At 48.7% G+C, this 15484-nt stretch overlaps 1 protein-coding gene across 1 annotated transcript in view; it reads right to left on the reverse strand.

The window, feature by feature from the left end:
* Positions 1 to 327: 327 nt before the first annotated feature.
* Positions 328 to 15484, reverse strand: part of LOC119457092 (aquaporin-7) — a 33196-nt gene continuing 18039 nt past the window's right edge. The window contains exons 3-6 of the mRNA XM_037718918.2: positions 7863 to 8000; positions 6988 to 7106; positions 4525 to 4742; positions 328 to 1472 (exon numbers count right to left, since the gene is read on the reverse strand). Of these exons, the coding sequence (XP_037574846.1) occupies positions 1337 to 1472; positions 4525 to 4742; positions 6988 to 7106; positions 7863 to 8000 (611 nt within the window). The 3' untranslated portion in view covers positions 328 to 1336. The remainder of the gene's footprint in view (positions 1473 to 4524; positions 4743 to 6987; positions 7107 to 7862; positions 8001 to 15484) is intronic.

Consider the following 15484-nt stretch of genomic DNA (forward strand, 5'->3'; position numbering starts at 1 on the left):
GTAAGTTGTAGGGTTCTACGATTGTGTGCGCAGATGCGCAGATAGTTCTATTGTGTAAGTTGGCTTTCCTGCACTGTGTTTTCGGCGCTCACGGGCGAATCAGTGAGACAAAGAAACCTTCGCTTTAATATCCAACCAAGGTCAAATGTAGTGAACATGGGTCGCATATAATGGACAATCAGCATGCGAAGTATAATGTACACGGGTAAATTTCAGCTTCTTGAAGAGATTCCCTAAACAAGGGCTCAAAAACAACGTGCAGCCTTAATCCGCAATCTTTTCCAGTGCGTGCGTGCGTGCGTGCGTGCGTGCGAGAACAAATCGGTAGCAAACGTAACATCTGCCTAGAAAATCGTTAGAATTAAACAAGTCTGGCCCATGTGTAATAATTCAACCGGAACTTTGTCGTGGTAGTGAATTCTCCACGTATACATGCACATTAGCCACGAGAGATATCATTATGGAACGCAAACCTGTTTCTTGAATATGGTTGTTTGAAGCGCGGCAGTTTTCGGGAGCTGTCTGAACCTTGGGCTTTCATGCAAATAAAAAAGCTACTTGCGAAGAAACTACAGCGTCGTTTAGAACTTATGCGTTTTGCAGTGTTCAAATATTCCTTCCGCCTGCCAAACATCATTCCGCCTGCCAAGCGACCAAACATTTGTTCCGATATTTCTGGTGTCAAAGTACTCAAAAACTTAAGTTCAGCAACCGACATTTTTCACGGTGTAGTTTACGCCATGACGCCGAAGGCATCGCTAGCGAGAGAAGACTACGAAGATGGAACGGCTCGACTTCAATCGTGGTCTCGTGCTGCCAAGAATGGATGCTTGGGCTTGTTTGTATTGCACTGCTGAAACCAAGAGCGCAACAATAACTGACACAGAGACGGTGATGGGAAACGCATTCCTCTGCTGTGCTGCGATCTCATGCTGCAGTTCCCCTCTGGCTGTAGTGTTTGCCTGTTGTGCGTAGTTATACATTGTAAATGTATAACCCTGCTCGTAACCCCTTTTTGAAACTCCGTTCATAGGAATTTTTAAGCGTCTATCTTTTATTTTGCCATTGCTGTTTCCGAACAATGGAGGGCACTCTTTATGTGAAGAAATGAGCAAGAATAAAAAAGTTACATTCAAAAACGTATACGCAACCAGCTCATCGCCATAGAATTTGCTGTTTGTCAGCTCTCATTTCACGCGTAGCACTTAACTACAGCAAAATGAAATAAACTCTCTGAACATCTAAGTATGTAGAACAGACGTCGCCAGTAAAATATCACACTCGACGTCCTCCAGTACATCCGTCTGCTGCTGGCGACCGTGGCACCAGGCTGTCTCTAGAAGGGCCCGTGATCTCCACTATCAGCCGAGGGCCAGTGGAGCTCCACAGCTATGGTGTACAGCCAGGCACCAAGAATGGCTCCAATGTGCGGGCCAACAATGGGCACCCAGAACCAGTTGTAGCCCCGGAAGCTGAAAATAATCGGGGAAAAAAGATGTGCAGAAACCATCGACGATGATTGTCAGTGTAAGCGAATAACCGAACGCTTCTAAAACGCTACTCGATGTGCTCGAAAGCGCATATTTCTTGCAGTGGGGACATTTAGGTAGCGTTCGTTGTTTCGTTGCGTAATTCCGTAGAGAACAGTGCCGTTAACCGGAACATCTGTAGCTGAAGTATAGGTGGCTATAGACGTAGGCCGATTCGTCGTATCCGCGTTGTATCCAGTGGTGCGGGCGCCGGCGTGGAAGGCGATTGCTGTGCTCCTCTCCCGCCGCCGTCCCAGAGAGAGAGAGAGGGTGGGCGGCGGGAGGAGAGGGAGTGCCTTTACCTAGCGGTCCACCAGAGCATATAAACCTTGAGACGCCCCAAATCTGGCGTCCGGTGACGAATGCGCAGCCCCGCTACTCGATTGCGCGAGGTCACGTGACCTTTGCATCGGCGCATTTGTAGCGACGTTGAAAGTCCGAACATCTCAGAAGTGAGCGAAGGAGCCAAAGAAAGTTATTCGTTTTAGCACGAATTACCAACTGCGGCATTAACTGCGGCATTAACTGCGCCCGTTTCACTGTGCCCACAAAAAGCGCGCAACAGCCTCTTCGGTGGCGGCCCACAATGCACTGGGCCTCTTCGATTATCCGTTCCTGACAGTCCCGGACTGCCCGAGACAGTGCTTTCAGCCAATGAGCGTTGCGTATGCAGTTTTTCGGACAGTCCGGGACTGTCAGAGACGGATAATCGAAGAGGTCCACTGACAAGAACTGCTTTGAACAGAATTCTAATGCGACGCTCACATCAACGCTAACTTCTATGTAAATTCCGCGCAACAGAGAAATTTTGTGATTTTCGTTTGCGATGGAAACATGATTCGGAATTTACGGAGCTCGTTGACTATCGCCACATAGTCCCCAACTGACCGGCTGCCTTCATCTACTATCTTCGCGTTATCAATAGCACTCATCGCAATTGTGAGAAGTGTTCTTGTAAACGGAACTGCGCTAAAAGGGTCACCCGCCATTAATTATCTTGCACTAAAGAAAGCAGGAATAGAAACATACGGGGTATTCCCCCCCCCCCCTTTTTTTTTTTTTTTTTTTGTCCGTCCGTTTTTATCCACTTCGGAATATCAACGCAAAAAGAAGCGAAAAGGCATCAACAACGACTTCAGCATTAGCTATAGCTCACTCGCTGAATTTTTTTCTTAAAAAGACACTTCATTCAGCTCACAACGCTTGCCGAATGGGATTGATCTCGTTTCGACAGACGATACGGGAAAAGCACCTGTCTTATCGCCAACTTATTGTTCTTAGCGTAGGTAATGTATATACTGAATATCTATAGAACAATATAATGTCCCCTGCAGTAGTGGGGACAGTGCAAGAGCAGAGGCACAAGAAAAAAGTGTGCGTGCTAAACACCTCTCAGCTCGAAAGTTAGCTCTGCCGCCGTTTTCTCCAAGAACCAGCTGCTCTCAATAAACGTCGTCAGCCCCCTTGGAAGACACGTGGCAATACATTCTTGGGTTCATTGAAGATATTACGTTCTTTGGACGGGGATCAGGATGGTTTGGGCGGCCACATGATTGTTTGTCATGAAAAACTGTTTCTGGATGACATGTATAGAAACGCATTATTAACGAATAATTAATGGCAAGAAAACGAGAGAGACGTAAGCATGAGAAATGCAAAACTTAGTGTTTAACTGTCAAACAGTATATAAACCTTTTTTTGTTGACCAAATAATTTGCTAACATATACGCTTGTTTGTATACTTATTTGCCCTGATGCTGTGATTCTGTTGTAGCAGAATGAATTGCAGAAACGGCTTGAGAAACCATTGTAGGCGCACCCATTTCTGGCGATGAACCCAGCAGCCGACACTACTCAAGCATGGAAGGACATAATGAAACGACAGCGTTTATGTTCTTTGTGAGTGCCCACAATACAGTGTGCAGAGACAATCGCTCTCCGTCGTGCTGAACCAGTTGGATGACCAGCCGTTTTCGGAAGAAACAATTCTGCAACATCGACGCGACTCAACATCGCATCAGAAGGCCGTGCAAGCGCTCCTGCGGTTCCTGAAGTCCACTGGCCTGTGTGAACGTCTGTGACTGGAACGCCTCCTTGTTACCAATGCCTGTGTTTTTTTTTTCTGTTTTTTTTTTTCGCTCTCTCTCTCTCTCTCTCTTTGCACTCTCTCCAACCCCTTTATCCCCCCCCCCCCAGTGTAGGGTAGCAAACCGGAAACTGACTTCTGGTTAACCTCCCTGCCTTTCCTCTCTCGCTTGCTCTCTCTCTCTCTTAACAACGAAAACATGTGATGACATATTGTAACCCACCGGCATATACGAAAAGCGTTATCACGAGTGGGGCAGGTGCGTAGCCAGGGGGGTGGGGGGGGGGGGGGGGGAGGAGGGGGTTGCTGATGGGGTTTCAGCCCCTGCCGAAATTATTTCCTACTGGAATGCACCGCCGACCATAACAACCACCGGCGCCGGGAATCATTCTGAATTTTGTGTGCAATGTCTTTTTCACGCTCCAAAAGACATTTCGGCACGAACATTGCGAACTCGGGCTGGATTTCGTGGCAACGCCCTTGCACCTGGAGCCACATAACGCAAGGAGCCCATTCTAGGACAAACATTCAGGGGTTTTTCGATAGCGAGCGGGCGCGTTGCGGCATCTCGCAGCGGCCGCGGAACCTACGGAGCGCATGGATTTCGATTCCCAAACTTTATGGGTATAAAGTTCTCAAACTTTTGACGTTAAGGGTGCACTGACATTTCCAAAGGCGTGCTTTGATTTTCAATTCTGGAATTTTATGGGTTTAATGTTCTTATAAACTTGGGCCAACATGCGCGCACTGGAACTCTCGTGCCCAAGCCGTTCCAGAAATGGAAGCACGCGCTCGCAATCTTCCACGCACACGAACGTCGCTTTATACACTTCGTGCAAGTCAGCCGGAAGGAGGCAAGAGAAACGACTGAACCACCATACACGAATCATCCCGTGTGCGACCACATACCTGAACACTTCGCTGCCCCAACCAGCCATGGCTGTGAAGATGCGTGGTGACAGGTCTCGTGCCGGGTTAAGTGGCGCGCCGCAGTTGTATCCAAAGCACAGCGCGATAGCTGTGAGTGCCAGGCCGATGAGGAAAGGCTGCAGTCCGGGCGCTACGGCCATGTTCCGCCGATCAGTGATCGCCAGGATGGCCAACATCAAAAGACCGGTTCCCAAGACCTGCAAAATGCATTTTTGGCTCCGAATCGCTCCAAATGTGAGACAATTTGGATTTATGCTCGCCACAAACCATGTTTATCTTTAACGCGAGAGCGTTAAGGGCCCCGTGTCGTAGAAAATTATGTGTCGGCGTCCGGCGTCGGTGTGGTTGTCCGTATGAGAAAAATCATCCCGAACCACGCAGGCCCTCCGCGTGGCGCATACTGAACTAACTGAATTCCTTAAAGTAAAATGTGCCAGAAAATTCATAAAGAACTACTTATACACAGGACCTACAGACATGATAGCGTCGGATTGTAGTTTGAGTATACGAGGCAACATGTTTCTTTTACGCGGAAACAAACACAAACCCATTTTCCAGCTGCCGTTTGAGGTCTGTTTTAGTGGGAGTGGCACGCCCCGCTCGCCTCGTGCGGGGCTCGAGGCACGGGGTACGGGCACGGGGCGCCCCGTACAGCGCGCCCTGTGCGGCGGAGAGAAAATAAAAAGAACCAGAAAGGTCGCCTTCGTGCATAGCGTTCGCCACCAGCGTTTGCAGGTAAACATTGCGGTTACACACGCTGCAGTTGCCGGGAAGCGTGAGAAGCAGTCAGGAATCTTTGAATGATATCGCGTTCATCTCTTAAAGGCGAAGCTTAAGCGTCGTCCAAGTTTCCTTTTTATTTTTTGTTATGGTGAAAAACCTTACGCCATTTGGTGGATTTGTTTTCTTCGGGTGTTGAGACCCTTAAAAGCACTTAAAACATGGCTCGCCAGGTAAAAAGCACTATTGACTGTTCAAGTAAGCACAGTTCGAGCCATTCGTGCAAATGCGGTGCCGATGTAATTGCGCTATGATGCAACTTTAAGCTACGATGTCTGTAGTTTCAACTGCAAATGCCAATACATTTGTGTTAAATTCCACCAGTATTTGTCCATGACGTTTAAGAAGGAAGCTATTATTTAAAATCGAGGACAGTGACAGGCATCAATCAAACGTTACTTTCATACACTGTTAGCTTTATGTCACAAAGAAAGAAATCAGAAATAGATTTTTCCGCAATTTTTTAAGGAGGCATGCAAAACTATCATATATTATGTGCTTCAATTATTTTTTAAGAAGTGGTCTCATCTTGCGCATCGTATATATACGCGCATATATTTTAATAAAGTCTTCATTTATGACCTTTAAAGTGATAGCAAACAACAAAACATGGCGTAGAATATTTTGAGCAGAACCTTTGCCGAATACGAGCTCTAATTTGTTGAATGAATAAATGTTCTGAGAAGGAAACATCTAAACCAATTTGAGATAATCTTGGTTCATTTAGAAGGAGCGAAATTCGACAAACTTTTGAGAGCTGATGTTTATTTAGACCCTTAACCTCAAACAAAAACTGCTAAACAATATTAATATGTCAAAAATAATTTTTTCACGATGTGTACAATTCCTTAACCATAAAGAGTATCAGTTTTGGAAATTTCATGGATGCTCGCTATATTCAGAGGGTCACAGGCTCAACGCGTTGCGGTCAAGTTGTGATTTTTGTTTCTGGCTCCGATCTCTTCTTCTTTCTGGGGTTTTACGTGCCAAAACCAGTTCTGATTATGAGGCACGCCGTAGTGGAGGGCTCCGGATTAATTTTGACCACCTGGGGTTTTTTAACGTGCACTACAACGCAAGCACACGGGCGTTTTTGCATTTCGCCTCCATCGAAATGCGGCCGCCGCGGCCGGGATTCGATCCCGCGATCTCGTGCTCAGCAGCGCAACGCCTTAGCTGACTAAGCCACCGCGGCGGGCTCCGATCTGATATCATCTGTAATAATCGACCTCCAAAATATGAACACTTTTCCCCTCTCATGGAATGGGGATACGAGCGGCTACACAAACACATGACAATGGATGTTCGTTCGCGCTAAAGATGTTTCATTAGCGCTGCATTCACTACCTCACCCACGCGTTTTGATCTCTCAAACACTCAAGCTGTTATACAGCCAGCATTCTCTTTATTGTCTCAAATACACTAAGATCACTTAAGAAATGTCTAAATTTTAACACCAAGGTACAACACTCCGATCACGCCATACACCGCCGGACTATATGGACTATTTGGACTGTTCCCGCTTCACGAACAACTAACCGAATGGGCGACGTAGATTGCGCGGTTCACTGGAGCGCTGGCGGAGCCGTAAGGCAGGCACGTGGTCCCTGTATATCACCATCCCTTCACGACATCGTTAAACATCTTCGATCACTTCCATACCTGATCAAAGAAGCCGACTGCGGTGCTGACAAATTCCTTCGGGTAGGACGCGAAAACCCCAGCCGTACCTGTGGCACCTGTGATGGTTCTCGCTCCGTTGTCGAAATGGTTCAGGGCATCTGCAAAAGCAGTTTCTTTTTTTTTTTGCACTATTACTTGCACGCGGCATTTATCTGACCACGTATTTTCTCTGCTTCATGCCTTTATTTCTGTATATAAGTGGTCGAACCAGAACGTCGCTGGAGCCAGCGTTTCAACAAGGCGATTTGTCCCGTCGTCGAAACCAGGCTCCAGCGACATTCCTAGTTCGACCACTGCTGATCGCTTCAAGCCTCCATCTTCCTGTGAACTTAAGTTTTGAGATTTACCGGATATAAGGCATATTTAATGTTAATATTTTTCGACAAACGAACTCGAACGTTGTTTACTAATGTTTTATTTATTAGCCAAGGACATTCCAAACCTGATTCCTACGTCTGTGTATTTATTTGTTTTAAAAGCAGATATTTCGGGTGAAGCACTCTAAAGAAGCATTAAAGAAGTCCTTAATATCCAGGCATGTACAAACTTAGTCAAATAACATTGAACCTTCACCCACGTACAGGGTTTCGCTTTTTTCAGAGACTTGTCCAAATCGCCGACGCCAGTGTCTCCAGTGTAAGGCTGCGTAGTTGAACGCCCCTGTTTCCGTGCAGTGGTGGATGCCGACATGTCGACGCAGATTGAATATCATTAAATATTGTATTCGTACTTGTGGCGCATTTGAGTTCTAAATGGACTATCTGTAAGTCTCTGTGAGCGACTGCAAATCTCTTCATAAGATCACCGTAAAGCGTGGGCAACCGTACATTAACGTTCAAGCCAAAAATGTTTACCCAGGTAAGTGAGGAAGAGAAGCGCTGACGCTGTCAAAGCTCCCAGGTATTGAGCTACCATGTAAGGGACAACCTTGCGCCAGGAGAACTTGCCCACAGAAGCTGCAGCCACAGTCACGGCTGGGTTCAGATGAGCCCCTGCAACAATCCCGTACCACAAAACGCACAACATCAGCACGTAGCAAGTTTGTTGACTTGTTTGACATTTGTTTTGCTTGCAGTGCAACCGTGACGTAAGCACATAGACAAAGAAGACTTCATGGTCACTGAATAATTAACTGCCGTTTAAGAAAAAAAGTTGACGCAGGTTCACCTGAAAGGCGAAGCATCAATTGCGATAGCAAATTTGTAGAGAGCTATACGGAGTAATGATAGTAGCTTTATCAGCTGTATAAGCTTGGACATGCAGCAGCACCGGCAACACGCACAACTGTTGTCGATGCCGTCGGCGTTTTGCCTGCGTTTGCACAAAATGCGTGCGGCGTTGGTGACTGTTGCCGGAGCCTCTGATATAAATAGGTGTTTATTATACATAAGGAAGAGACGCTTAATTCTGAATATAAATAGGCACTTGGTGCTGCAGCAAAACGTCGCTTCTCTTCCCTCCCCCTCCCCCCCACGGCCTTTCGTGCGTCCGAAGAAGGCGCGTTTGCTCTACATATATGGTGATTGTAAAGGAGGAAAGAGACGCCTACTTCTGCAGCCCTAAACGCACGGCGCAGAACGCGCGTTTGTTCTCCGCCGTGGGTTCACTCCCCGCGAAAGCGCGCGTCCCTCGCGCCCTTTCACTCGCACATACAGCGTTCGGCGGCGCGCGGCGACGATTTCATCTCCATTGACGTCATACGGAACCTCACGGCGACGGCGACGCCGACGGCAGAAATCTGCTTTGGAGTGTCCATATAATTGCTATCGCAATAAAAAAGTATAGACACAAAACGTCAACCTGCGTGTGCATTAGATCAGTGCAAGACAACTTCGAGCAAAAAATTCATTTCAGAGTCAAAAGAGAAATCGCCAACACTGATACGCAATTATCATATATTTCCTGGTGTAAAACAGTTCCACGATCACCCGTAGCCTCTGGTGTTTCATTATTCAACACACATGTACGCTCTAATAAAGGTGTTGCAGCCACACAACCTACAATGGCGTACTTTTCAAGTTGTCGTTATATTGCCACAGCAATTAAATAAATTTTAACTTTAATTTTAACTTTCCCTGGACCTCCTGCTAGGCGTATGGCCAGAGAATTGGTAGACGATAGACGCAATGCGCGCTTTGTGACGTTTATTAGGCGACACGGGCCTGGACTCGTGCTTGTGGTGGTACCACTTAAGCGTTGTGGTCTCTTACCTCGTTTCTCCCATCATCATCGCCTATTGTGACCCTCTATCTTCCCGGCTTCCCTTCCCTTACGTAGAGTAGCAGGCCAGATACTCCAATTTCCGGCCGACCTCTCTGCCTTTTCCAATCAATAAACTTCTTCTTGTTCTTTAACTTTCACTGACTGAGGATGCCATTCTTGAGGAGCACGTGTGGGTTAAGTCAGGCACACAACTCAGAGGGCACGAGGACTCGTGTAAGCATTCCCCAATCAGGAAAAACTCGAATAACTGCGCAACAGTGCTGTCTTTTTCTCTTCTACAGCTGTTGGAGTGATTAGGAACTCGAAACAGTATGGGAAGGTTTTCCAGATGCCCTGGGAGAACTAAATAATGCTCTCAGTTTAAATTTTGAGCAAGTGGCAAAATGTTATGGCTGATGTCAAGGGAAATCTTGTAGTGCATAAGTTAATTAAAGGCTAAATTATTCTTAAACCCTCGTTTCTTGCCTGTTTTGAGGCATTGTATCATATTACGGGTAATGTGCAGGCAAAGGTTTAAGAGTGTCTGTTAATCACGACGTTTACAGTAACTTACGCATGGGCTCGAAGGCGTATACAACCCGTTACACGTAATGTTTCCCAGCGTGCGCGCATGCTCTCCTTTCCTCTCCTTAATCTCCCATGTCAAAGCAACATGTGCACGGCACGGAGAGGAGGCGAGGCACACGCCGCTCCACGAGGTGGTTGCCTAGGCAACGCAGTGACGTCATAGCTCGGTGAAGTTTTGCAACAGCAGACACCACTTTTTACAGTTAGCTAGAACAGCTTCGCTGTTAAAAGTCGACGAGAATAGCTTGTCTAAGTCGAAACAACGTGTCATTATATGGTGCACTCTTTCGGCACCTCCAGAACACCAAAGGGGTAACAGAGGCACCAAAGCTGGAGCCTGGACTGGTCCATCGATTGCTCACACGCCGAAGGGCCTCCGTGTGTCCACAATTCACGGAGCTCCGAGGTTACAGCTTTGGTGTCTCCACTGCTCCTTGGGTGCCCTGGAGATCCTGCGCTGTCCGCCTTAATATAATCTCAGGCTCTCTCCTGCAGCATCCGTTTGCCAGTATTATTTTATTGTGATAGCAATTATATGGACACTCCAGCCGCATTTCTGCCATCGCCGTCGCCGTGAGGTTCCGTATAAAGTTGAAGGGCGATAAAATCGTCGCCGCGCGCCGTATGCTGTCTGCGAGTTAAAAAGTGCGCGAGTGAACCGGCGATCGCGGCTCAATCTCGTGCACGCAAGAGGAGGAAGCGGGAAGGAAGTGGGCCGTCTTCCATCACGCGCAATACTCCGGGAGGAGGGTGGGGAGGGGCGGAGGTGCTACTCCGGACGGCTCCGGCGGCCGCGCGCACTCGCCCGGACCGGTGTATCTTGAAAGCCATCTGCGTCGGGTCACAGTCCCCCGCGCGCTGTGTTTTGGCGGCTTAGTTCGCGTTGATGCAAGACGCAGAGCGATGGTCAATTCGCTTGCTGCCGCGCTTGCTCAGTCTAGCGTTTTGACAGCGAGTTTCCGCTGTCATCGAGTGGGATGTGTTCATGTTTGCTTGTGCGCGCGTGACACGATGCTTGTTCATTTAGTTAGTATGCCTATGTTTACAAGTTTACACGGCCGATAAAGATAATATCCTTACTTCGTATAGCTGTCCACTAATTTGCTATCGTAATCAATGTTTCGCCTTTCGGGCGAAACTGCGGCTTTTTTTATATATGCGCGCATGCTACGCGCTTCACAGCGATCACAGAGCATGAGCTCCGAGCATCAAAGAAGCCCGCGGGTACAGGAAAAATTGCCGCGCGACTGGCCGCTCGAGGGACTTTGCGTGTATTCGCGGCATCTTTCACGCTCGGAAAAAGTTGTCGCAGTTTCACCTGAAAGGCGAAGCATCAATTGCGATAGCAAACTTGTAGAGAGCTATACGGAGTAAGGATATTAGCTTTATCAGCTGTATAAACTTGGACATGCAGCAGCATCGGCAACACGCAGAACTGTTGTCGACGCCATCGGCGTTTTGCCCGCGTTCGCTCAAAATGCGTGCGGCGTTGGTGACTGTTGCCGGAGCCTCTGATATAAATAGGCACTTGGTGCCGCAGCTAAACGTCGCCTCCCTTCCCTCCCCCTCCCCCACGGCCTCTCGCGCATCGGAAGAAGGCGCGTTTGCTCTACATATATGGTGATTGTAAAGGAGAAAAGAGACGCCTACTTCTGCAGCCCTTAAGCGAGCACGGCGCAGAACGCGCGTGTGTTCTCCGCCGTGCGTTCACTCCCCGTGAAAGACGCGCCCCTCGCGCCCTTTCACGCACACATACAGCGTTCGGCGCGCGGCGACGATTTCATCTCCAAATGACGTCATACGGAACCTCACGGCGACGGCGACGGCGACGGCAGAAATCTGCTTTTGAGTGTCCATATAATTGCTATCGCAATAAAACACTTTTATGTAGCACGTGTGCTGTATCGGGAGTTTCTCATGTTACTCTATAATTTTCTCATTTACACTTTCATCCAATTATAATAGATAAGTTTATTAATTATTTAAGACTAAATATTTAATTAGGCGGAATGCAAAAAAAATATTCTGAGTATCTCCAAGCGACGGCAAACAACATTGCCTTGGTTCTCTCCATGCAGCTACGTGGCATTCGCATATTGACGCGAAGTAAGCTGCCCACTACAGGCACCGATCGTCAGAAGTCAGCTACCAACTACAGGCACAAGATCGCCAGAGAGAAGAGGACGAAGGGCGCAGGTGTGCGCACGTTCTCTTGAGTGTCGGCCATGATTAAAGAAGGTTGTTCTCTTTCGGCGAGCCCCGATTAATTATCTTCGTGAAACTGGGACGACAAGAAGGAACGTTTCTCGGCTGTTTTCGAAGTTTTCTTTCTTTTTTTTCTCTTTTTTTTTTTTTGTAGAGCACGTTGTTCCGGAGGCAGTAAGAAGTCAGACCTCGTGACATCGGTTGTGGAACAACAACGTCGGCTCCCTGAAGGTATCTGATGAGGGGAAGCAATGTACTGTCTGCACGTTGGAGGTCAGCCATCTCGACCTTGTCTACTACACCAAGAAACGGGAAATCTTGTTCTAGGTCACTGGGCTTCCAAGGTATCGGTGCACGTGAGAGGCAGTCAGCGTCGCCGTGCTTCTGTCCGGATCGATATACCACTGTGACGTCGTACTCCTGAAGGCGGAGGCTCCAACGCGCGAGGCGGCCTGAAGGGTCCCTTAGACATGCAAGCCAACACAGTGAGTGGTGGTCACTTACTACGCGAAAAGGGCGGCCGTAAAGGTAGGGTCGGAACTTGCCGATGGCCCAAACGACAGCTAGACACTCCTTTTCGGCCGTGGAATAGTTGACCTCCGCCTTTGTGAGACTGCGGCTCGCGTAGGCTAGTACTCGTTCGGCACCGTCTTGCCACTGAACGAGTATAAAGCACCGAGCCCCACGTTGCTGACGTCTGTGTGGTTTCTGTGTCAGCCTTGTCGTCGAAATGCGCGAGTACGGGGGCTGTTTGCAGTCGCTTCCGCAATTCTGTAAAGGCTTCCTGTTGTTCTTCCGTCCACTCGAAGGGTACATCCCGGCGTGTAAGTCTCGTTAATGGTTCGGCGATCCTTGAAAATCCTTCGACAAAACGACGGTAGTAAGCGCAGAGACCTAAGAATCGCTGAACTGCCTTCTTGTCTGTTGGACGCGGAAATTCAGCGACGGCAGCTAGCTTCTCGGGGTCTGGCCGAACACCGCGGGGGCTGACTACGTGTCCGAGAAACTTTAGCTCCTGAAAACCGAAATGACATTTCTCAGGCTTGATAGTCAGACTTGCTTTGCCGATTGCGAGGAGTACATTCCTCAGTCGTTCTAGATGTTCATCAAACGTTCTTGAAAACACCACAACGTCGTCTAAGTAGACTAAGCACGTCTGCCATTTCAATCCAGAGAGAACAGTGTCCATCATCCGCTGAAATGTGGCAGGTGCGGAACACAGGCCGAATGGGAGGACTTTAAATTCATATAATCCATCAGAAGTCACAAATGCCGTTTTTTTTTTTTTTTTTTTTTTTTTTTTTGCGGTCACGCTCATCTACTTCGATCTTCCAGTACCCAGACTTAAGATCCAACGAGGTGAAAAATTGGGCATGGCGTAGACGATCCAGAGCGTCATCGATCCGGGCAGGGGATAAACATCGCGTTTGGTGACACTGTTCAGCCGTCTGTAGTCTACGCAGAAGCGTAGTGTATTGTCCTTCTTTTTAACTAAAACGACGGGTGACGCCCAAGGACTTATGGATGGCTGAATGACGTCATCATTTAACATGTCTTGAACCTGGCGCCTTCTCCCTTTGCGTAGGCGCAACGTGGTAAGGATGCTGACGAACGGGGCGTGCTGACTCGTCCGTAGGAATGCGATGCTTCGTAACGGAGGTGCGCCGTACCTTAGACTCGGTAGAGAAGCAGCCAGAGAAGTCATTGACAAGGTCCAGTAGCTTCTGTTTCTGTGGTTCCGATAAGCCGGAGTTAATTTGAATGCGATCGCTCAGGTTGACCTCTTTCGATGAATTAGAGGAAGCAGTTTCTAGCGAGGCGACATCAGTGAAGGCAGCAATTTCATGGAGGAAGGCGACATCTGTGCCTTGCGGTAAGTGCTGATATTGGTTGCTGAAGTTTGTCAGCAGGACTAATGAGCGTCTGTGCTGAAGCTGAACGAGGCCCCGTGCAATGCAGATGTGCCGCTCAAGCATTAACGGAATGTTTGCCTCGGCGATGCCTTCAGAGCCGTCGAAAGCGTCGCACGTTACCAGGGTCAGCAGGCTGCTTCTTGGCGGTACCGTTATGCTGTCTTCGACGATGCGCAAGGCGTTTTCGGTGTGATTCTCGTCGCCAGCGTCACTGGCTATGGCTTTTGCTGTAGAGAATGTCACGCTTGATTTTTCCAGGTTAATTATGGCTCCATTCACCTGTAGAAAGTCCATGCCGAGTATCAAGTCCCTCGAGCAGCTGGGCAGAATAATGAAGTCCCCGACGTACGTAAATACACGAATATTTACCCGAGCGGTGCATCTGCCCACGGGAATTAGTAAATGTCCTCCAGCAGTACGGACCTGCGACCCAGTCCACTGTGTAAAAACTTTCTTTAGCTTTGACGCAAGCTCTCTGCTCATAATCGAGCTGTCCGCGCCAGTGTCAATTAATGCCGTGACTTCTTCGTCGTCTATGGTAACCAGTATGTCCGAAGTGACCACTTGCCTTTGGGCACCGGAATGTGACTGAACGTCGGTGCGTTGTCGTCGTTGTCGTCGTGATGGAGGATATTAGATGCGCTCGGTGTCAGTGGCCTCACCTCCGGAGATCGCTGGACTCAGTTTTCCGGGTTTGCAGGGCTGGGTGAACGACGTCTACGAGCATATCGATGAAACAGGGGACTTGGCGATCGGTATCGAGCAGGCGATGCAGAACGGGGTTCGTGCCTTCGCTGCTCGAATGAACTGTCACGACTGGCGATGAAGTTCTCTATCTCCATCGGGCGCTGACCAGGTCATGGGCGAGGTGCACCTGGAGGGAACCCGTGGAGGCCCACGCGTCGATAGGGGCACATACTGTAGACGTGGCCAGCCTCTCCGCAATAACATAGGGACCTGAGGTCAGGAGCCCGCCAGACGTCGCTTTTCCTGGGCCTCGATTCCTCGATAAACGGTGGACTGCGACGCCTGAACACTAATTCTGTTTGTTCAGAGGGGCGCATGACGTTTGAGGGGTCGTACAGCGACGGTCGTCGTACGGCGTCCGCATAAGTCATTCAGACTGGTATCCCGTTGTTGTGGTATCTCGTAGCGTTCAGAAGCTTGGACGACTTGCCTAATCTCGTCGCGCACTATCTCCGCCACAGAAATTTGGGCTGTCGGCGCGTCGGTTACCTGCATTTTGTGGAGCTCTTCTCTTACCACAGCCCTGATCAATGCGCGTAGGTCGTGGAGGTGGTTTTCCGAAGTCATGCTGAAGGGGCTGTGCGAAAGTTCCATCACGTTACGGTTGTATTGTCTGGTACGCAGTCGAAGGGCCCTTTCCATTGCTATCGCTTCAGCAAGGAAGTCCGCAAGTGTTTTGGGTGGATTCCGAATAAGTCCAGCAAAGATCTCTTGCTTCACACCACGCATCAAATGTCGGACCTTCTTGTCTTCGGCCATTGAAGCATCCGCACGTCTGAAGAGCCAAGCCATGTCTTGAGTATACGCGGTCATGCTCTCGT

This window comes from Dermacentor silvarum, chromosome 6 (assembly GCF_013339745.2).
Source record: "Dermacentor silvarum isolate Dsil-2018 chromosome 6, BIME_Dsil_1.4, whole genome shotgun sequence".
Taxonomy (NCBI): domain Eukaryota; kingdom Metazoa; phylum Arthropoda; class Arachnida; order Ixodida; family Ixodidae; genus Dermacentor; species Dermacentor silvarum.